At 37.5% G+C, this 24,625-nt stretch overlaps 1 protein-coding gene across 2 annotated transcripts in view; it reads right to left on the bottom strand.

Moving 5' to 3' along the window:
* The window catches only part of CACNA2D3 (calcium voltage-gated channel auxiliary subunit alpha2delta 3), a 381,968-nt gene that overhangs the window by 201,087 nt on the left and 156,256 nt on the right, over window positions 1-24,625 (bottom strand). For both annotated transcript variants that reach the window (XM_063164664.1, XM_063164665.1), the window contains exons 6-9: window positions 10,601-10,732; window positions 9,195-9,255; window positions 8,958-9,108; window positions 1,767-1,841 (exon numbers count right to left, since the gene is read on the bottom strand). In XM_063164664.1, coding sequence (XP_063020734.1) covers window positions 1,767-1,841; window positions 8,958-9,108; window positions 9,195-9,255; window positions 10,601-10,732 — 419 coding nt within the window. The remainder of the gene's footprint in view (window positions 1-1,766; window positions 1,842-8,957; window positions 9,109-9,194; window positions 9,256-10,600; window positions 10,733-24,625) is intronic.

Here is a 24,625-nt window from a genome sequence, read left to right as displayed (position 1 = left end):
ATGAGACTCACAGAAATAAAAGGTAAAACCCAAATAATTGGATACTTTTGATGAGTTCCAAAACACAGCTAATAACTCTGATAGCTCTGGACCAATTTTGGAATGTGCACATGAACAACATGTGAGGACATCTTGTTTCTATGGGCCTGACCAAAGAGCTCTGAATTCAAGAGAAACTTCTCCAGTTAATTCAGTGAGTTCTTGATGAGGCCCCCAGGTAAATTTGCTGTGTCAGTACAGTCAAATCACTCAGTATCACATCTTGCAGCAGTATCAGATATTTCAGAAAGCTGTTTTTAACTGGGTTCAGGAGCATGATAACTGAATTACTCATGTAGGATTAAGTGGCTGCCCACCTCCTTGGACAATCTCTACTTTGTACTCTGAGCTATACTGGGGACAATGGAACTTTTGTGCCTTACAGTGTTTAGGCAAATGAATTTTTAACTTCATTACAGTGTCTAGAAAAATGATATAAGAACATATAAGGTCACATGTAAGAAAGAAATGAATATTGGCAAAGTCATGGTATACACAAATGCACCCAACTATTACATGCTACCTATCACAGTATTTTTTTTTAGCTTTGGCCTTGCAAGGAAAGAACAAGAACTACCTTAGAAATATAACCAACTATAAAGAATTCATATTTAATTATGTCCCCAAGTCTTGCATATATTATTCAGTTTATAGACAAAGGACAAAGTTATTCTCTAAATAAATAAATAAACAATCCCCCTAATCAGAAATTATATCAACATTTACTCTGAAAAACAAAATATGAACTCTTACTTAGTTATTTTGAAAAACTGAGCTCTGTTCTTAAAATCTGGGCATCATCTGGGTGGCATAAAAACTTTTTGATCAATTAAATTAAAATAAATCTGATATTAAGTAACATATGGGTGTGGGTAATCTGCATTTTGATCATTTGCAGAATGATGGAAAGGTTAACTGTAGGATTAATTCCAGACAGGACATCTGGGCAATACATTTGAATCTTTAGGTCTGCATCTAGAACTTGCACAGATTTCATGTGGCTCATTTGATGTACCCACAATAAAGTGCTCATTTAGAAAGCTGCATCACAATTCAAAAATGAGGGACTTCACATTAAATTATTAACAATTCATGCCCACATAGCAACCAAATGATATTTAGATATCTACAGTGGTAAATATCAAATATATAAAAGGAGAAGCCCATGAAGAATAATTTCTGTAGGACATAGATAAAATGAAAAGAACTCTTGGGAGTAACACAATGGAGTAAAGATCAGCATGACAACGTCAAAAATCATTTTGTCTTGGTAAACATAGAGAGACCCAGCAGTGACACACTCCAGAGGGTGTTTTCAGAGCTGTGTTCTCTAATTCCTGTAACAGATCAGATTTGTTTAGTGGTTTTGCTTCAACTATAGTGTTACTTTGAGTTAAGAATGCAATCTCTTCCTCAGTAAATTTTGTTAACAGAATGATAGTTCAATTTAAAGTAGTTGAAATATTTTACTTAAAATAATTACCAAACTTTATTAACAGTATATTCTCAGTGACTCCTGCAATTTCTCATTAAGTTTATTCAACCAAATTGACTAGGAGATTATTTCTTTCTTTCTGCGGAGTCACAAAAAACTCTTTGAAATGGCATGAGCAGAATAATTAATAAATTTTTATAATGGAACGCATTGTAGTAGGAAAAGATCATTATAGCACATTGTCACCCACTCCATCCCAGCTCTCCACTGCTTTGTTTCTTTCATTTCTTACCTCTTTGTTGGCTCTGTCTGCTTGAACTAATGTTCCATTCAGGCACGGCTCTACATAGTGGAGTTCTTCATTATACTACAGAGGGAAATACAAAGTATGATGAAAAATTTAATTAAAAGCTTGGAAGATACAAGTCAATTTAATGACTTAGAACCACAGTGAATGAAATATGCACAGAAAGCAAGAACAAAAGAATTTTGTTCGTTTTAAAAAACTGGCTGAGGTATTTCTTTTCCTTTTGCATGATTCTTAATTTTCAGAGGTTTATACTTCTAAAGGAGCATTGAATGGATGCCAAAACTCAGGTGGACTTAAGGGTACTATATACACTAGTTGGCAAAAATATCCCTCAAATTGAAATCTGGATAAAATTAAGAGATCATGTTTGATACATCACAAACTGAGCTCATAATTAACTCATAATTCTTTTCTAGATATAAGAAAATCCTGAAAAATATTTATGGCGCTAACATTTTAAAAGGTTAATGCTGGAATAACTACACCAAAAAATCTGTAAATTGAATCAATCCTATAAATGACTGACAATTTTTAAAATTTCAGTCGAGCAGAGATGTTTATTATACACAGAGTCATGATTATGTGACAGATCTTGAAGGAATTATCTGTTTTTCTCACAAGGAGTAGGGAAGCTACATAGCCTAGTCATACATTCAGAAGCAGCCTAAGCATGAAAAAAAAATGAAAACTCATCTGCAGTCAGTAGAACTTGTAATGAATGATTAATTGAAATTTGAACTTGTTTCCATCTTTTAAACCTTTCAACACAGGTCAAATTAATAAAGCAGTACCCCCAACAAAAAGTTTTCTAGATAGAGCCTTAACTGAATTCCTTCTTCTGCTAATTTCTTCTCTTTTAGAAGTAGATAATTTTTTAAGTTATCACAGATCAAACAGTAAGTTCTTTGCATCTAGGCTTTAGGTGGTTTCATCCTTTCATAAAGGATTAAGTGAATCAGAACATCCACAGTAAACAACACAAAAACAATCAGGGAAAACATTTCATTAGATTAATGTGAGCATTTACTCCCTTCTTCCTCCACCTCAGTGGGAATGAAGAGAGCCCTCCAATGACTGACTGGTAACAAAAAGCTGCTTGGGCAGGGGTCTCTGTCACTGTGAATTCTCACTGTCTCTGTCACTGTGAATTCTCACTGTCTCTCTCTGCCTGTAGCTCCAGATTTGCTCCCCTCCCTTCAGTTTAACACCACTGCTCTCCGCAGCTCAGATCCCTGGAACCTGCTCCCCTTGGGACACCTGTCGTCACCATTCACTCCAGCAGGGCTCTGCTCACCACATTCATCACCAGTAATTGCTCCTGCACAGGGAAGAGTATTTAAAGTGAACTGCATGGAGGCACTGTGCCAGCCTCTGTCCTCAGCTATAAGGGAATATAAACCCAGAGTAACTTGCTGTTGCTGTTACTCTGATTTATATCAAGCATCAGCATAGGAACTGGTTACACAGAAACAAGCAAAAAATACTTTAATGATATATACATGTAATTTCTGCAGCAGATTTGCATGCTTCCTAGTTGTTTTATTGTCATCAATGTTATTTCAATGTGTGAGAGTGTATGGACTTTCTGTTGTTCCATAGGTAATACAAAGTACAAGGCAAAGGCTTCTAGAACAGTTCAGGGTCACTGAGAGTGTCCCACGTGCATCTCAGCCTCATAACAGTTTATTGATCTGATAAATGATGTGCTTTCCCCTGTAGTTTCTCTCTTCAGACTGCTTGCCAATCTATCTCCTGAGGGTCATTGCAAAATAATAATGCCAAATCTACACAGCATCTCTTATTATAGTCCAAAGTCAAGACCATACTCCATTCTATTGTAAAAAATAAGATACTGAAAATCTGTGACACTCTGGTGCACCAGCCCCTACTCCCAAGCTTTTTTCTGGTCATACACAGGTTTTTCTCAATATGTTCTTTAATCAAGATACTTTCCAGTTCAGCCTGTTCTTAGTTTTGTCTATGTAGCTGAAAGTACAAGAGCACACATATTTATCTTTATATCACACCAGGCACAGTGTCTGCAACTGGCTGACGTTCCTGATCTGATTCTCAACTGCTGACTTCCCCAGCAATGCCCAGTAAAGATGTCTTGTTGATTTACCTCAGTGAAAGCCTGCATTTGGCCTTTCAAGAGCTCTTGTATCATGGTATTTTCTCACATTTCCCTGTGTTACACATCCCAGTGCTCCATGCCCTGGCATGTGACATCTTTGCACATTACTGTAGTAGCAGCAGCAGCTGGGAGAGCTGATACCTGCACAATAGCCTGGAATAGTCTGGGTTTTGCTGAGGGAAGGGAGGTAAAAATTAATTACCTTCCTTTCTAAGCTCCTCTTCAAAAACCCTGGATTGCCCTTGTAATTTAAACATGTAATTACACTGATATTTACTATTTTATTTACATTGTTATAGTTATCTGTCTTATTGCTTCACATTATTTTGTCCCTCTTCTTATTTCTGTGCACAATAGGCATAAAAATGTAAGCAGGCTAAAATGTGGACTAAGAGAAACCATATAATTATTTAGAGAGCTGTGGGCCTACATTCTATAATAAGATACTATTCATATTCTAAACATTTTATATCTATCTATCTATACAGATAGATAGATAGATAGATATAGATATATATAGTTTTAGCACATCTACACAAATGGTATGCATCTTCCTTAGCATTTTCCATATTTCTTCTCTGTCACATTTAAACTGCCTGGCACAAGGTCCACAGAAATAAATTAAACTTCCATTTTGTTGTGCAAGAATACACAGATAAAAGTTTCAAATTATATTAAAGTATATTCAGCTATGCAATTCAGCCCAGCCTAAGAAGCCAGTCCAGAAAAGGAACCAAAGGAATTGGTGTTTCCATAGTTTACTGTGCCAGACAAGTGGCACACAAGCACAGGCCACTGCTTGGAGGCTTCATATGGAGGTGCCTTTTGGCTGCCTCTCTTTGTCAGCCAGCTCACACATCAGAATCTGATTATTTAGGCAGGCTGAAAAGTAAATTTATCCATGGTCTCATCTGTAGAAATAAAAAAAAAAAAAAGAGAGAGACTATTTATATTGGAAAATTCTACATATTAATACTGGGAGCTATACTACTGTGCTTTGAATTAAAAAGTACTTTTATTCTAATCAATTTTGCTAAAAGGGTGTGTCTAAAGCAGCAAAGTTAATTTAACATTCTTGGCTCAGTTAATATTTTGCTAATTCAGTGTAGAGTTTGTATAAAAGCATTTTTAAAATTTCAGCATTTGACAAAATTAGTACTCGTTTTATGATAATGTTGTTAATTTAATGCTTGACTCGGAATTATACTTCAAAGTGAATTGGAAAAACATGCCTTTTCTCTTGTTGCTGCAGATATCTCTGTTCATGCACCAGTGAACTGACCTTAAATTTTAACATAGGCAGCACAAAATCGCTCTTGTGTTTCAATATTTTTTTTCTGCAATTCAATCATCTAGTCCATCAATTTCAGATGGATATTGCAGCAACCTACCCATGAAAGCTAAAATGATCTTTAACATTATCCTTTTATGTTTATTTTCTGGCAAGACCTGCAGTGAATCCTGCTTTCTGATATATATATATATACATTTATATATATATATGCAGAAATACATGCAGGTATTCATTCTGTTAATCGCTGTGCTTAATAAAGCCATCCTGACAGTCATGGTCATTCAAGTTCAAAATTTTGCTTTATATAGTGAGTACAGAGAGTTTGTCCAGATTTCCCACGCTAATAAAGCTCTTATTCAACCTCAGATTTTGGGCTGGGGAGAGAGAGGGGTACTTGGTCATTTTTCTGAGACTTCCAGATGCCCAGGATGTCACAGAGCACCAATTTGGAGTGGCCTCTCAGAGAGGTCGGTCTGAGCAAGGCTCAGCTGTGTGAAGGTTCAGTCTCCACCACCAGGGCACAGCAGATCCATTTCTGCACACACTGCACAGCTGGACAGCTCTGGGGACAGAGGGGATCTCCTCCTACAGAGGGGATTTCTTGGACTGACATATGTGTACCCTACCTTCAAATGAAACTGCTGTCACATCAGCAGGCTGTGCCTGAATTACAAAGAGTAAGATGCAATCTCACTCAAACGTTTGCTGTAGATAAAAGCTGTATGGGATTTTCAGGGCTTTCACACCAAGCAGCCTCTTGTGTGGGCTTTGTTGTCTCGTGTTTTGATCGCTGGAACATCTCTGTTCTTGACAAATTTCATTTGCCCTGCTGGCACTTGGTCAAAGCAATGCCTCGGAAGCAATTTCTGCAGATAACATAAATCCCAGTGGCTGGCTCTGCTGTGTCCCCTCACTGTGTCTTCACACAGCACATTCTGAAAGCAGTTCATGGTTCAGCCCAGCCTACCTGTGCCATTCCTCATTTAAAGCCCGCTCCCTTCTCCACAGCACAGGTCTCTCTTGCTAGTTTGTTCTATTTTCAAGCAATTTTTTGGTTTTTTACACTGTTATTTATTTGCCTTGTGAGACAGCAAGAGGAAGTTAAGGGAGGTTTAGATTATATTAGGAAAGGGTTTTTCACCCAGAGGGTGGTTGAAGAGCGGAATAGGCTCCCCAGGGGAGCGGTCACAGCACCAAGCCTGGCAGAGTCCAAGGAATGTTTGGACAATGCTCTCAGGCTCATGGTGGCATTCTTGAGGTGTCCTGTGCAGGGCGAGGAGTTGGGCATGATGAGGCTGATGGGTCCCTTCTACCTCAGCATATTCTATTATTCCCTGACTTAGTATAAAACAACTCCCTACAAACTCTTGCTGCAGAATCCCAAGGCAGCAAGACAGCTCTTTACCCCCTCACCACCACTCCTATCATGCTCTCCTTGGTCTCCTACATTTCTGTGGTGCCTCTGTCACTGCAATGATCATCTTTAAGTTCATATTTGCACATCAACATCCTAACGAAATTAAGCAGCTGAGCTTGGTAGCATAAAAACACATTCTCCATTGCTGTTTCTACTTATTTAAACACACACATATCTGTCCTAAAAGAGGGTCTAGAGAGGACAGAACCTACAGGGGAATGAATTACCTCAAACAAATGCTGTAATTAGCATAATAAATAGGCTTCTTGCTAGAAATTCAGAATTTCTGACACCAGCCAAGCATGGCAGGAGGGCTGCAGTGTGGGAGAGGGCCAGAAAGTGCCCTGTGCTCTCACAGCCAGCCCCAGCTGGGGCTGGAGACACTGCAAGGAGCCCACATGGAGGCACAGCAGCCTGGGGGCTGCAAAGAGCCGTCAGCAGCTGGGAACATCTGGAAACACAGCTGGGAAAATGCCGTGGTGAGAGGGGTGTGCTGCAGGACACCACAGACTGCGGGTGACCCACGGCTGGGTGAGGACAGCCCTGAGGGAGCCAGGCTGAGGTGGGGACACTCCAGGGACAGGGGTGACCCAGCTGAAGGGACAGCAACGAGAGGGAAGGGACAGTGAGGAGGGACAGGGGGAAGCTGCAGGGACAGAGCTGCTGCTTCTGAAAATCAGCCCTTGGCTCACACACGGAATTTTGTACATAACTTATTGTCAAATTACCCAAGCTTCTCAACACTGACTTTGTGCTGAGGAAAGGCTCAGGTGGCTGATTCGTTCCTTTTCTCAGCGCAAAGTCAGTGTTGAGAAGCTTGGGTAATTTGACAATAAGTTATGTACAAAATTCCGTGACTCCGTGGTGTTTTACACACAGCTCAGTTCATTTTCAAATGAACTTTAAATTGGAAAAAGTGATGATTAGCTTCTTCATACTTGCTTTTAAAAAGTTTTTACACAATATTTCCACTGTACTTCTTAGGCAAAATCATTAGTTTGGATTCAAGTTACACATGCTTTTACTTTTTTTTTTTTAATAGACGAGCCTTTTGATTTTCCCAAAGTAAAATTTTCACCAAAAAAACCAACTTTTCTTTTTTCTTCCTACATAATTCACAGTGACTGTTACAACTACTGAGAAACACGGATCATACACCAAAAAATGGCTGGTCAGGCATCTTAGTAATTACTCTAGTTGAAACACTCTTTTAACTTACAGAAATTATTTAGATTGCAGTTAATCACATTTTTTTTAAAGGACAGTAAATCTTTTTTTGATAAAGTATGTAATTATATCTTTATACAACATGAGTTTCTGCTAATTATGCAATTATCATGCAAAGAGATTAATATGACAGTCTGAACTGCTGGCTATGTGTTAAAAATACAGTATGTGTACATATACTTCATGCACATATACTTCATTTTCTGTACAATTTCAATGATTTACACTTGTGTCTCTGGGTTCATTTAATTTAGTACACAAAGGACTTGTGCAAGAAAACAAAAAGGCCAAAATCGTCCTTATATTTAAGAAGTTGAAGACATTTACAAATTGGAGAAAACCCTTTTTTTACAAAGTATTAGCAAGAGAATATCAGCAAACAAAAATTTATGTAACAATCAATTTCTCCTCCCCTCCCTCCCCTGCAAATCATAGTTCTGATGTCAGTTTTGGATTTGTTGAAGTCATCCTTACCCACAAGATTAATCCCATTACTCTTAAGTACAGTAAAATCAGCCTCTTGTCACAGCTTTGAAAATTGCACCTTTACCATGGAAAACTCACTTTTACACAGGAGGAGCTACTGAGGATCTGATTTCTTATTGCTGGTAAACACCAACAACCATCTACACAACTTACCCAGACACACATTTCAGACCAGAACATGAACATTGAGGAGTTATGCTGGTATTTCATCATGCCATGCAAGCCTTAGAAAAAGCTAAAATCTTAACCTGTACTGCAGAAGCTGAGGGGGAAAAGCAGGGGGGAAGGCAGACACACCCTGAAGTTAAAAGTTAAGGTAATATACAAAGTTTAAACAAACTAAAAAAATAGATATAACTATTCTTTACAACCCCAGACTGAAGGCTACTTCTTTGAGGGGTTTCAGATTGCAAGTCACAGACAAACAGCCCAAATCTCTGACACTTAAAGAATCTCATACTGAAAAAACAAATGTTTCTGTCCAGTGGGTTCAGATGTCAGCCATCACCTGTCTGCAACATTTTTCAAGTGGCTTGAGTGAAGTAAAACATGACAGATAGCAAGAAATGATGGAAGAAAAATAGTTTTAAAAAAAAATAATCCTGAGACACTCACAGCAATTATATTGAAGAAGTCATCATCTCCAAGGGTATCCAAAATAGATGAAACTGTCTGTTTGGCAATAGTCAGGCGAAGCCCTTTCATACTGCCACTGACATCCACTAAAATTACCACATCTTTTGGAGAAGTTGCTGCCTGGATGTACCTGAGGTGAAAGACAAAACTTCTTTTAAATACTGAACTTTTCATCATTTCCAATTTCTTAAACACTGGCAGTCATCAATTGCCTACCACTTTCTGTTTCTGCAGTCAAATGCAATGACTCCATTCTCATCAGGTTCCCATTTAATTCCTGTTTAAAAAAAAGAGATAAAATATTAAATTAAATTTTCACAGTACCTGTGAAAAATCTGTCTGTGGTATTGGGGCTAAGTAGCAGTTTCATACTTTAATCTAACAGGCAGTGCCATCATAACATAGGAAATACTGTAGGGAAGCAAAGTTCCTAAAATGGGGCAACCAGATTTTTTCTTTTTTTCCTCACTCCTTTTTAGCCAACTGTAAGGTGAAAACTCTTCAGGTCTACAATGTTCACTGAACTATTTTCACAAAATTCTTGCCATTCTTGGTCTTTGGTGCTGGCAAGCTTTATCACATCTTGCCAAGTCCTTTCCAGACCTTGAGCACTTCTGACTCATGGCTGGCTCCAGCAGCTGCCCTTACACTGCCTGCTTCACTCACAGGTCATACTCTGAATTTTCACTCACATCACTATGAATAGGTAACATCTCCTGATTTTGGGTCAGAAAAAATATGTTAAAAAATGTCAGGGGAACACTTCCTGCTTTTTACACTCATTTTCTAGCACAAAACAAGAATAAGGTCCTTGGTAATAGGGACTAATATTTGAAATATCATGGAGCTTGGGAACTGAAATATAATCTAAAACTAACAGAGAAGTAGTAGCCATTACTCTCAGCCACTTTCAGACATACAGGCTTATAGTGACCTTGCTTAAACTCAAGACTTAAACATGGGTTGCTAAACCACATAAGCCAAAGGAACAATATCCACTGTGAGCCTGATTCAAAGTTACAGAAGCTGAGAATCAGTTTATTTAACCTCATAGTTTGTTATAATGTGGTAAATTTTGTAGAGGATTAAACATAAAACTTAATAGGCAACAATATAAGTTTTAATCTATTCCTATAGAAATAATACAAGTGACGTGATTGCATTTTATTACAAGTGGTGTAAAAATAAACTTTTAAACAAGTTTTTAAAACTCTCTAATGTAAATCTGCCAGGTTAAGTGGAAGTTTAAAAATAAAGCAAATAATGATGAAGACTTACTGTGTGCACTGATAGAGCACAGAATTCAAGCTTAGCACTATATGAAGGTTCTAATCCTTTTGCTCTCCTTCTCACAGCCTGTTCAGAAGTTTTTTTTCACATGTCTGTATATTTTATCTGAATAGAAATTTTTATGAGTACATGAGTTATCATGAGGGTTTCACCTCCAAATATAAATTGGTAGAGAAAACTCAAAAATTTCAAGATTTTGATTGGAAATCTCTCTGAAAACTATATGAAGTAAAATCAAACCTGCAAGTATCTGTAGCAATCAGAATTAGTGACAATACTTAATGCAGCCATGGAATTCTTTATTGTATTTTAAGGACTTCTCTTCTTCCTACCTGGATATTGCCTGAAAAATCCTTTTGCACTTCCAAAGTACTGCCAGATGAGAGAAGGGTCACGATCAAAGTTATCAACAAACACCTTATTTAAAGATTCTGACCAATAAACTCCATTTACAATGGCTGGATCTGGAAAAAAAAATAAAGAACACACACAATGAAAAGTGATTTTGTTAAGTAGAATCCCATAAACTCTACCATCTTCAGCTTATTCAATATCCAAAAGGCTATTGATTGAAAACTGTTGCAAAACTGTTTTAGTTTCCTGTGTCAAATAAGTGATCCAAAATAATTCACTTAAAGAACAGGACAGAGAAACTTGGTACTATTTTTTAGATTAGTTAAAATTGCTCTTTAGAGCATCTATCTTGAACCACCACCTTGCTTGTTGCGGAGAGCATAAATAACTCCATCTAATTTAGATTATTTACTCAATGTACCTTCCCTAAATGCATGGAATATCTCATGGCAACACTTTACTTTTTTTAAGCATTAAATTTGGTAATGTTTGAAAGTTTTCATGTTGGAACAGAAAGTGACATACCTTTTATTTTGCCCTTGAATATGCATAAAAACACATCTCATTACATATACCACTCGTTGTTATTTGGAAAACACCAAATCCACATTCCACAACAGTTACCCAATTAGTTTTTATTTCCCTAGAAAGAGAACTACAAAGCAAATCCTTGATGCTGAAGCTGTTCTGTTTAAGACATCCCCATCCATCAATCCCTAAGACCCCAGGCTGCTCAAGTGTGTCTTGAAGCTGCAGATTTGGTTCAATAGTGGGAAATGAGAAATCAATGAACCTGTCTTAGAAAGTTAGTGGATTTCAAACTGTGAATTTTGAAAGGTGAGAAACAATTAAGATACAGGATATTCCCAGTTCAATCTTATGTGAAGTCAGCAGAATAGAAAGGAAAAAAGCAGAACTGAAATCACAGATGCATTATTTAATTTTCAAAAGTGTGCATACATGAATACACAGTAACATTTGCTCAAGTATTTGAAATAAAGCAGCCATTAGCTTGCAAAATAATGTCACTGTACTGATTTCAGAAGACTGCTTCAAATGTGATTTTAATGGAGTGGAAAAAAGGCAAATTGTTATCTTCCCCTGCATTCATCAAGAAAAAACAGCAGAAAAATTGAAATACCTCAGCCACACAACTTTGCATGCTGGTTTCACCTAAGTATTTAGGTTTATATAGAAGAAGTGCTGAAATAGTAAGGTCAACAGAACAGATCTTATTTTTAAAACACATGGAGTGCAGTTACTTGTTTCTCTAGAAGATGAAATAAGCACTTAAAATCTGCCACACCAGACACCTGTCAAACAAACTGATGTCACTGGCCCAAGGGCACTAACTTCAGTCCTGCCCAGCTGGCAAAACCTTCATTGTCCAGTGGTTTCTCAATCTGTAGTTATCCCAATAATGAGCTGTGACCAAAACATCACAAATCAGCTCTCAAGACTGAGATCTATCATTGGCTTGCAAAATATGTTTCTATTTCAGCATCCCAATATCAGCCCATTGTTCAGCATTTAGACATTACCTGAGATGTGAAGCACAAAAATGAGAATTCTATTCCTCAGCCCACAGGCATTTCCCAGTACCAGTTCAAACACTGATATTCTGATTCAGCTCCTATACTTCATGTATAATGGAGTGTCCAAATCACTAAAAATTGCAGTGGCACTGTTGACTCAGCATCACAATCCTGACATAAGGCAATAAGTTTAATTCGTCTTTGAAAAGAGTGAGCAAGTTCAGAGGGTTGGGTTTGGGTTTTGTTCTTTTACTTTTCCTGGTGCTGCTAGAAAGGTCTGTTTAGAGGAAAATAGAAAGCACCATTTCTCAAGTCTCCAGAGGGCCATAGGCTCTTTATATGCCCTGCAGTCATCAGGATTAGTGAAAAGCCAAACAAATCAAACAGAATAATTCTAAATTAATTTATATTTAAAATAACCTGCAGTGTTTCTTAGAAACTTATGTTTGGATGTCATTCCAAGACTGCCCATTGTACCTTGGTATTTTACAGTTTTATCAATTCATTGAATGTCTCCTATCCGGGATTCCTCAGGGCTTAAGTTTTCATGTCCTTTCCTAATGAATCAGAGCTCTAATGCCACTCATGAGTAGAACTCTCTCCTACCAACCCAATGACAATTTTCTTTGAATTCTATATGCACTCCAGTTCTATAAGGTTATGGCTCAACTTAAGTCATTCACCTCTTAGGTTCTGAACCAAAGTCTTTCCAGTAGCATATAAAAAAAATGTATTTGTATATACAAAATACAGATATCGATCACTTTCTAAAAATCGTATTGAAATATCCATGGATATTTTAGATTACTTTGTTTAGACCATCTGTGAAGAGCCACTTAACATGTTTATATATCTATATTACAGATTAGAGAACTCCATGGAAATAAAAATCAGGAAATTTTCCCTGAACGAGTCTGGTGGAGTCCATATTCACCCTAATGCAGACAACACTAATCATCCAACTCCTGAACATTAATCCAGTAACTCTGAAACTAATAGACTTATTTTTTTTAGCTGGAAGGAGCATAAAGCAGGCATTTTAAATAAGAGGGCACAATTAAAATGTGACCTATGCTCACTGTATGCCTTCAAAATGAAAGCTGGTGATAATTCCCTGCCTTCCCACACCCTGCATAGCTGTTATGCTGGCTGTTCTTAGAATATATCAAGTTACATATTAGGCACCAACCACTTCAATAAAAGAAGCAAAAAGGGCTACAATCTTTTTTTCCTTATAATACAAGGAAAAGTGGTGTAGGGACTAATGTAGGCACAGAACAAAGCAGCAGACCTGGAAGTCATGAGTGTCTGCTGGCTGCTGCACCTTCAGCCAGAGGGATTTCACTCTGGATCTCTTTGTTCTGAACTTTATAACTCTGCTACATGGAGGCATCTCTGTCCTCATGCACCATCCCAAATACAGCTGCATTTCTGACCATATGTCTCATTAAATCATCATTTAATAGCCTGTATGTTAAACTTGTTCTGGGCAATTTCCAATTTTAGTAATTACACTAAACTGTTTAAATTCCCTCAGTACTTCCTTCAGAAACAGTATTCTTAAGTTTTTCAATTACTGAAAATGGTGAGCATCATCTGCATCCCCCAGAGAGTTAAATGTCAATGGTAGTAAATTAATCTGTGAGAATATTCAGAAATTTGGTGAGGGATAAAAAAAAAAAGATAAAGTTTAATATAAATGCAAAATTATCAATGCGATGTTATGGGGCTCAAAGATAATAAATGGAAATAGCTTTCACCACAGTTCTTGAAATATGATTTCTGCTTTTGCTTCCTGGCAGATAAAATATTCCCTTTCCCTTGTCTTTTAGATGAGCTGGCTTGCAATTATATGGGATTTTGCTCCACCATTGTTTGTGTAGATGTTACCTGCTTTTACTGACATTTAACATAAATCCAACCTCCAGGAAAATAAGTACAGTCACGGGAAACTGAAATGAGATTGCCAAAGAACAGTAGAAAGGCATGTAGCAATTAAGGGGCTGTCACAGATCCTGCTGGCCTGAAAAGGACTGAACAAAGGCAAGGAAGGGGCACAGGCTAAAAGATGTGCAATAGCCAAAGGTAATGACTTTTTTTAATGTCCCCAGAATCCAGAGTATGCGAAGCCTATAGAACAAAACTAATACCTACACAACCCATTCTGCATTTCAATTGTTGCAGCATGCAGAAAATAAGGGAAACCACTGAGGAGCTCAGTAACTATGAAGAAAGTTCTCTTTCTTGCCATATTCTGCTTTATTCTCAAGAAAATAAAAGTTTCTAATGAACCTTAGTCTTTTCTCCCAATTCTATTCTTTTTGTGATATAATCATTACTTTTTTCTGGAAAGCTGTCAGAGACGCTGGCATTGGAAATGATCTTCCCTCCTGTAGTGTCTGACTGCCTCAGCAGCAGCCCTAAACTGCAGAGCAGCTCTGTCCTGCCACAGAGCAATATAAGCACAGCCTAAGGGCCCAAGCACTGCAAAAGGAATGCAAAATCCTGCACATTTCTGGCTCAGAGATAGCAACAATATTAGCTTAGTTTTTATGACATTGACAACATATTTAGTCTGGTCATATTTTAAAGAATAACAAAATCACATACTTTGCTGGGACATATACCAACAATCTAATAATTACACTACTCAACACTAATATGAATGCTTTTCAGGGTGGTCCAGCAGACTCAAGAGCTGGGGCTGGATGCCAGTTTTGGCAACTGCCTTCACTTTTTTCTCTCTCTTCCCCTCTCTCTGACTCCAGGGTAATGTGGATGCATCAGCTCACAGATCAAAGCATCTGGCCATCTGTAGACATAAAAGAAGGTGTTTGTCCATTTTGCTTCATGTGCTGGGAACTGTTCACCAATGTCAGAAATCACATTCCCTCCTTGCAGGAATATGGGATGCTAAAGGTTTCCAGTACGTGCCTGCATAAAGGCAAAGGAGTAGCATTTAGTGCCTTCATCTTCCAACATTGCCCTGACAACTTCACCCTCCTCCTTTGAAGTGGCAGCAGAAGAACTGGAGTATGGCCAGATGTGTTTATTTTTATGCTGAGTTTCATGAGTGCATTTAGGTGATGTTTTGTATTGCTTTATGATATGGAGGGGATAGTGTTCTTTTTTGTTTGAGGGGGGAGGTTTTTATTATTTTTTTTTTAATTAATGAGATGGACTGAGATTTAACTTTAGCTCATTTGAAAGTCAGAATTACAGCTGCAAACTCCTCACTAACAGCATTCTGGCATACAGATTCATTTCTGTCTCCTAAGGGCTTGCCTTCTCTTGAGTTATAGAAAATGTCCTGCAACAAATCAGTGGAGTTTGAGCCCATTTCACCCATTTGATGCTGGCTTGGCTGGACTTTGCTTAACTTCTCAGATGTAACAGCTAAAAGCAATCAGTGTGGGGGCTGAACAGTGGGCAGGTTAGAGCAGAGCTCTGGAAACAACATATAGGAACCAGCTATGAAAACAGAACATTAATTTCTCTTTTAAATTAAAGGAGAAACTCAGAGCAGAAGTCAAGAGCATCCCAGGACAAAAAAGAAAGATTCTGCTATACTAAAGCTGTTGTCCCAGGAGCCAGGTATCAGGGGCAGTTAGACCTGTGTCTAACATGCTCCTAACAGATGGGATTGCCCACCCAGCAATTGCTTTGAGCTGAGAGCTAAAGCCAAAAGCCAGTCATCCTGATAAATTAATTCATGATACTGCAGATAGGGTATTTCTGTATTTTCAGTGAAACATACTCATTTCCACACTTCTGCATGATACAAATTGAGGACCGTGAAAAATTAAAAGATAGTAAGAAAATACAACATCACAGAACTATAAGATGCCATGATGTAAAGAGAAAGGGTGAACAACATGGAAAACCACTGATAGAAATGGTTTTCCGAGTGGAAAAGAAAAAAGAAATTTTGAGAACTCAGGAATTAAGCAAATTGAACAGAGGCCTTATATCCATAGAATTTTCATCACAAAAGCAAAAGTAGTCATGAATACTGCAAAAAAAAAAGAGCCAGTTCTAGCACACAGCAAGCAGAAATTTCTGCACAGTCTGATGGAAGAATGGCTATCAGCAGCCAGGAAATTCAAACCTCTGGTAAGTGGCAGACCAGGAAAAGTGTCACAACAAGCAACAGGGGAAGCCAGTGGAACACACTGCAAAGCAGGGGAAAAGAAAGCAAATGTGACTGCTGCTGAATCCAGCCAACTGTACTGTAAAATATTTAATGCACAACATACAAAAGGGACAATTTTATTCAGAGCTATTGTCAAAGTGATGAATGACAAAGGCAAGGCATAGCCTTGGAAATAAAAGTCATCCTTACGGAAATTTCTTGGGGACAGATCCATCCTCCAGTCTTTAGAAAAGCCATTTGAAGCACAAGACCATGCAAATCTGTTAACTAGCACTTCACAAAAACTGTTCCATTCCTACTGCACAGATATTCAGAGACACAGAGTTAGGAGCAGGCTGACTTGGTGGCACAGCACAGTGCAGCTGGGACCAACAAATAATGCTTTGAAGGAGGTTCCAAAGTCATCCTGTGTTTATCAACACATCATGCTCCTTGCCTCAGCAAATGGAGGCACGAAAACCTTTAGAGAGAAATGTTTTACCAGGTAGAATGCATCCCAGTTGCAGTGGGCTATAACAAATTAAACTTCTACTGCTCCATTCCTGGGAGCATCAACAGAGTATGAATGTGCAATTATTGGATGTAACAGCACACTTATCTACTACCATGGCACATCACCACCTCCTATCCTCTCAAATCAACAGGCCCTTACTTCTCTTGTGCTTTTATAATCCTTGCCCCAAAGACTGTTTGCACAATTTGAGTAAAATGGAAGCTTTACTCATACAAGATATGAAAATGTTCAGCTGGTTATAAAGCCTCTGAAGATAGTAATAAAAACACTGAGCAGATGTACAAATGTATCTTGGGATGAGTACATTACAAAATCCATTATGTATTCTGAAACACTATTTACTCCTTCAGGAATGTGCCAAATAAAAGCTGCGAGACACCTAAATAAACAAAGTATAGTGTAAAAATGTCTCTGTACGTTTTTAGCCAAACAATGTTTTGAAACAGTTTATATTCTAGCCAAGCATTCTAATGCTTAACCAGAAGAGCAAGCCGCCTTCTTCTTCACACAACACATACCCTGGAAAAATCAAAGGGTCTGTGTAATGCAGCAGCATGGAGAAACAGATTATTACAGTATTCTAAAACAGTAGACAAAATGAATATGTATATTTAGATAAACTATTATTATTCCTTGTCAAATGTCAATCTTGTTCACTACATATAAAGTTACAGTTTTTACTTTGCCAGACAACCATTTAATTAATGCATATTCACTCCTAAAGTTTTCAAAAACCCAGGATTGTCACTTTCTTGTCCTTAAAAGCAGCAAGGAAGTAGGGGTGGCATCCTGATTGACAGAGGCACGTCAGGTCAAAAATTCTCTTAATATTGTACCTGAGATGGTGTTCAGTGACAAACATGCACTGCTCACATTTGTCAAAAGGCAAGGCCAGCTCAGAGTAGCTAAGCAACAGCTGCTGGATCAGGAGAGGCAGAGAGCAGGGCTTTCTAGAGGAAATACTTCACATTTCCACGTAGCCTGGATCTGACATCTGGTTGCCACGGTGATGAGGATGTGTTAGAAACACACAGATTAGATCCACAGCCAGAGACAGACTAGAACGCAGCAAAGATAAAGCATGCTACACATCTTGCATGGCCATGCCAACGTTTCCAAAAGGCTTGCTGTTAAAGGCAGAGGTTTGAGAGGGGAAAAAAAAAAAATCCGTGAAGCTAAAGCCCTTTTCAAGAACAAAGCAGCAGCCTGAGTAAATTCTGGGAATCGTATTTGAGGCAGAATTTAAGCAAAACCAGATGGAAGCAGCAGAGAAGTCTGTACATCTCTGTCCAACAGGCAACAAGAGTTAAAACAAAGAAATATGGGAAGATAGGACATTTTCTGCAACCTTGATTAAATCTGTTGGACTAAGAAAGCTCCTTTCAAATTAAACAATGTCCAGTGTTAGGAAGACAGTGAAAACACTGTCCTAGAGACCTTAAAAAGTGAAGACAAACAATCCAGGGGAAGGATTTCAAAACATAAATATAGTGGTCCAGGACAGTATGTGACCATGAGTATTTAAATAAAAGCTCCAGGATGTTGAATGCTCAGAAGCAAGGTCCATAAAATCATATACAACAGTGACAGACAAGATTTTATTTCTTAATTTCACACCTTACAGGAAAATGGTTTTGCATATGTGCTAGCTGCAGATTATAATCTTTCTGCATCACTTGAGAAATGATTTTTTTTGGGGTCTAATATTCTAGAAAATAGGTAATCTCAATTTTGGCAGCCAGTTGGAAGGCATTGATAGGAAAGTATGACTGAATGATATTCATAGCTCTTTTTAAGTATCAAATTGAAAAAACCTTACTTAATCAAAAAATGGTTGTGGTTCATCAAATTTCAATATCTTTTAGAGAAGGCACTATTACATGCAGCAGATTTTTTTTCCTATGCAAGCAAAACTTTTGATTAGAGTCTGCATTTATTGACTTGTAGAGCATAAACTCATTTTTAACATGCAGTGAGCATCATGCAATGGAAATGCCATTTGACACAGGTAATATTCTTTACCAGTCTCTAAATTGTTCAAGCAAAACTTAAATAATATTTGTGAAGTCTAAGGCAAAGATCTCCTTTTGCAATGTTTTCAGCATTCAAGAAGTAAATAAGGTAAGCAGAAAAACACAGGCTACACCTGATGTCTTTTCTATGAAAGACAATGAGGTCAGAATTATTCACAGTTGTCTTCTATTCATATTGTTTGTAAGTAATTTTTAAAATATTGGTGATTATAAAGGTAGAAAGAAGCAAAGGATGGAAACAATTGGAAGAAAATATCTTGCAATAGAATAAGAGATAAAGGTTTTAAATTAAAAGATGGTAGGTTCGGAGTAGATATAAGGAAGAAATTGTTTGTTATGAAGTTGTGAGGCACTGGAACAGGTCACTCAGAGCTGGCTGCTGTCCCCTCCCTGGAGCCACTCCAGGTCAGGCTCTGAGCACCACAATCAAAGTGAAGAAGTCCCTGCTCTTGGCAGGGGAATTAGAGTAGATGACCCTTAAAGATCTCTTCCAACCCAATCTACTCCACAGTCAATCCACAAAACAATAAAATAACACACAAATAATTGATTGCCAACTTTCCACAGCAGTAATAACAATAATCCTAGCAGAAAGCTTTTAAACAAAGGTTTAAGTCACATGATAAAATCTATACTTTCAGCAGCCAGTGAAATGATAGATGGCAGAGACAAAGGGAGGCACAAAAGACAGTGCACATGAGCTGCAAAGAATCATGTCATGAGCAAAGCTGTAAGACAAAGACATACAGCCTCTTTGTGCAAAATAATGTTGCAACCTTGTAAAAAAAAACAAAACGTGGAAACTAATTGAATTGTGAAAATGTGAGCAATGATAAGAATTGAATTTAAATCCATGGGAAAATATTTATAGTCATCTTGTCCTCAAAATAAGCGAAGTCCAAATACGCCTTAAGAGCTGTAAGATACTTTTTAATCACTTATTTTTATAAATCCATTCTTACACAGAGTGATCATGGTTACAGAGTCAAAATGGTTGTCAATATTTGAATGTATTCCAAATGCACTGACATGGAATTAGTGTGGTATTAATTTAAGGAAAAATGAATTTAGACTATTATTAATGAAGACTTCTTTATCTTTTTACTTATTATTGAACTTTAAAGTGTACTTTATGGTCATGAACCAATTTTTAAAAACTGGATAGATTAAAATGGATTTTACAGCTTGATTTACACAGTTTGAGACTCTCAGCAACATATTGTGTGCCTTATGTTTGTTAGTTGAGTTGACATAAACCATATCTCCTGTTGACAGAAACGCTTGAAAATATTCATGGACCTCAGAATCCATCAGTGAAAAATTCTGCAGCTATGGAAAGCACTGATAAAATTGCTTCCTGTGCTTCAAAAACTCCACAACTGCAGCTCTATCACAGTATCAGGATGAGAAAAACAGACGGAAGGCAGCTAAGACAGACTTTTCTCTAAGTTAAAATTTATATTATTGCTTTTAGTTTTCAAAGCAGAAGATTAACTTCAGGCTGTATAATTGATCATCACATTTTATTTTCTGTCTTGATTCAGTCTACTCTGACACTAAAGACAAAGCACTATCTTCACTAAGGCTTCTACTTCATTCTCTAAATATATCAGGATAAATACCTGGCAATCTGTAATCCAGTGGAATATATTTCTTTTGGGCTTTGTTTTGTTTGGTTGTTTTTTTTCTTCTTTTAATCTCAATTGAAAAAAGGATTTGGAGCAAATAATTTTCACCTGATCATGCACAAAATATTCTCTTTCCTGTAACATACGTGTATTTTGTAACTTAACAGAGAACCAGGCCTGACAATGTCAAAATGCAGAAGAAATTTACTGAGGCACCTGGCAGTTTATGATAGCAGAGATTTTATAAACTCACCAACCACTGGGCTGCTGATAGGTATTGACCAAAGACAGCCAATCTGATAAGAAAAATCCTCCCTTAGTGCCAAAACTGCAACTAGCAGAATTTACAGACCACAGTCTAATGTCAGGGGCAGGAAGGAGGGAACTCTTAAGGCTCCTCCCCTCTCAAATACATTATGGTAGGGAATAAAATTTCATTACAAAATTCACAAAAACATGACAGTGAACTCAAAATATAATTCTAAATCACGTAGCAGTACTATGAAATATAACTTCCTAGATGATGTGAAAATTCACTCTTATATTGCTAGACCTAGATGAAATGTCAGAAATACTTGTAGGTAAATGCTGAGAAATGTATTCAGTATAAATTATGTCAAAATTAAAAAGAAATCAGTGTAAGCACTGAGTTTAAAGTTCACCTAGCTTCCTGAATTCATATAAGGAAAATACTGAAACATTGTTCATTAGTATAAACCTCCTTCTCTAGTATCATGAAAGCCGGTGAGTAACTTTCCAGACCCAATACTTTTGGATAAATGCTTTAAAATTTAATTTAAAAAATTAGTGCTTTATTTTTATATATCATTATTAGATTCACGAATTGATTCTAACATATTTTCTTCACCAAAAAGGCATGGATGAAAGAAAATTATTGTAGACTTCACAAGTTGATATGGTCTCTTTGTGCATTGCCCACTGCGTCTTGCTTTTCCACACACCAATCAACATTTCACCCTGGGCACTTCAAAGACAGAAATCAATTCCTTTCACAGACCTCCACGGCAGGAGTGGACGTTTCCATGTTCAAACTAATTCGAACAGACATCACTGTAAATCATCCTGGGAAGAAAAACTTCCAAAAGTGAGTCTGTTCAGAGCAAGTCTGTCCATTTGCACCAGCATGGTGCTGCCTCTGAATGGCATTTAAGGGTTTATGTGATGGTCACCCCAGGGCTTTCCTAGGAGTGAAGGGCAAAAAGCCCAAGCTGAAAGATGCAGATGCCACAGAATTCTGAAGCACAGGCTTCCATCTCCCCATGCCGAGCACAGAAGTTGATTTTCAGGACCGTGAAAATGTAACTCTGTGTGTGATGGTGGCACTTGGGGCTGTGCTGGAGAGGCCAGACTGCTGAGCCAGCCCTGAAATGCTTCAATGGTCACAGAGCTTAAAGGGAGAAGCTGTGCCTCAGGCTGTACAATGGAATCTCGATGGAAACAAGCTCTGGGAAAACAGGCAAGCACTAAAATACTGGTTACAATATCAGCCTGGCTCTCAGAAGTGATCTGTGTGCTGTACAAACAAAAGGCAGAGCAGAGCTGTGATCTGACTATCTCTGCATGGGCAGGAAAAGAGACATTAACCTTGTACTACAGCTTAAATTAAAATTCTTCTGATGCAGAACTGTGGTCACAAAACTATCTTGTGTCCATAATATTTCCTGAAATACTTCAGTGAATCACACATATATGTCAACATCCTTTGGTGTGAGAACAGACTGCACCATTCTCCACCACACAGGAGATACATATATACACATATAGATAATTTTTTTTTTCATTTATGTCTCTTTACATATATCTTTTCCTCAGACATTCACTAGTGATGAAAACAAAAATTCACTTCAAATAAATAAGAGTATTTAAAATTGGAAAATCTGGAGTTTTTTCCAGTAGTTAAGTTTGGACTCTTTGCTCAATGACTTTTAATAAGTACAAAAAATTCAGTGGATAACTAAGTCTTGCAAAGCTGTAGAATGCACTTAATTTCACTGTCAGCTGTATTAATGGGATGAAGGCTTATCCCCTAGGAAGTGTTTCTCCCTTATAAAACTGAGCAAGTAAAATAAGATTATATATTCAGTAAACTAGAAATGACAACAAAGGAAAAACCTCCCATTACTTTAAATCAACTCACATAAGCCTACTTCCTTTCTATTGCCAAGATAAATTGTTTCACTTTAGTCTTTTTTTTTTTTTTTAAGGCAAAATCAAACATACTTCTCAAGATGCATCTGATCTGATCCAAACAAAGGAATTATCCTTTCTCCAATCTACCTTTATTGGCACTTGTCTGTCTCATCCACCATATCTCAGAGATCCTGTCCAGGGCTGCAAGATAGAGCCACATATGCTCACCTTACTCTACTTCTGTCAAAATACCCAATGACCAAAGTCAAGCTTGGCTCATTCTACAAGGCATTTTTATTTTTAAAAACATTTAGAAAGGCTGTCCTTGGGTGTGTAATATTTTAGTCCAAAATATCAATCTTAGACCAAATATGGAGGCAAAGACATTGTAAGATTTTATGAAATACAAGGGGGTTAGAAAAAACAATAATTTTATACATGAAAGAGTCTCTCTTCAGTTCTAAATTTCTTACCGTGAAGAAACTGTTACCTTGAGAAATGGAGTTTAAAAGGCAAGGACAAGTGCTTGGATCCTAATATTTTTGAATCATTGAAAATAAGAGAACCTGGGCTCTTCCCCTTTCTACACACATAAAGCCTACCTTGTCATACAAACAAAGACCAACTGCAAATTCTCAAATCCAGGAGCTGTTTTCAGCCAATACCAAGACAATGGATTTCCCCTGGTGTTTCCTGGATTTTATGCAAAGCTACTGTAAGTGGATGAGATCCTGCTGTGTGTCACCTCTGGTACTGTGCTGCTCTAGGCTTTGCTTTTCAACAGGTGCCATAACTGAGAACTGTGTCACCAGGAGACACCGACCCCCACCTTGGCTTTGGTTTTCATCTACATTCCTCTGAAAACCACATTTATCCAAGCATTCATAAGGCTCTTCCATGGAAAAACTGCTGAGTGAAAACTCAACAGCAGAAAATATGTCATTGCTGTCCACAAGTAGGAGTAAATATGAGGTGACAGATTTAGGAAAAAAAACCCCAAAAACTGGAGTCGGTTCTTCATCCCAGATACAGCACATATTTTGGTCAAAGAATATGGGATCTTGGTTACCTATATTCTCATGCTAACAAAAGGTAAAATGCTAGTCTATTTTTTCTTTTATACACTGTCAACATCTGCAACATCAGTTTTGAGTCTTCTTTTATCATTTCCTTGCGTACATAAATCCATCCTAGAATCTTATTCTCTCCAGTGGCAATGCTAACACCAAGCTCCCCGTGGATGGTTGCCAGAAAGCCTGGCCCACATTCCAAGTGCTACTTTTTAATTATATGTCACGTTCCTGGAGTCTTCTAAATATACTACTGTCATCTCAGAAAGTAATAAATCAAATTTTGAAGCCATACCAATTTTAAATTACTAATCATTTCTTCATTAGCACTAAAGTCTTCTACAATAGCTGTTTAAAATATACTGATGGATATATAGGAAGTTGTATCTGAGTATCTTAAGAATGTGTAGCTGGAAGTGTACCTGCAAGATATGTCCAAGAAAGCAGCAAGTCCCAGATAATTTCCATTCTAAATTAATAGGAAGACATAAAAAATAAGACCTATGAGAACTCATTTTGTGCCTCTATTGTAAACAGTATAAACTTTTTTAATAAAAGATCCCAGCAGCTGAATGAAACAGTGCCTTATTTACACCTAGACTCTGCCTTTGCATAGCCCAAACCAGATTCAGATTGATTCTGTACTTCCAAAAATTAAACTTTCCTTCTAACATGAAAAACATGCCTTCATTCTTCATTTCTTTTTCCTCTATGAGTATTTTTATATAACTAATTCACTAGGAAACTTTTCCCTGCTTTCCTTCAGAAATCTATACACAGTGGACAATTGCAAAATTTGGGGATGCAAGAACTACTGCTTGCCAAGATTGTTATCACAAAATGTCTTGATTAATTAATTATTAATTGTTTAAAAAGATACTGCCTTGCAAATCCTGTGGCTATGGGCAATGAGCCTATA

The sequence above is a fragment of the Melospiza melodia genome, chromosome 10 (assembly GCF_035770615.1).
Source record: "Melospiza melodia melodia isolate bMelMel2 chromosome 10, bMelMel2.pri, whole genome shotgun sequence".
Classification (NCBI taxonomy): Eukaryota; Metazoa; Chordata; class Aves; order Passeriformes; family Passerellidae; genus Melospiza; species Melospiza melodia.
Note: the sequence above shows the minus strand (reverse complement) of the source record. Positions and strands in the feature narration are given on the sequence as shown.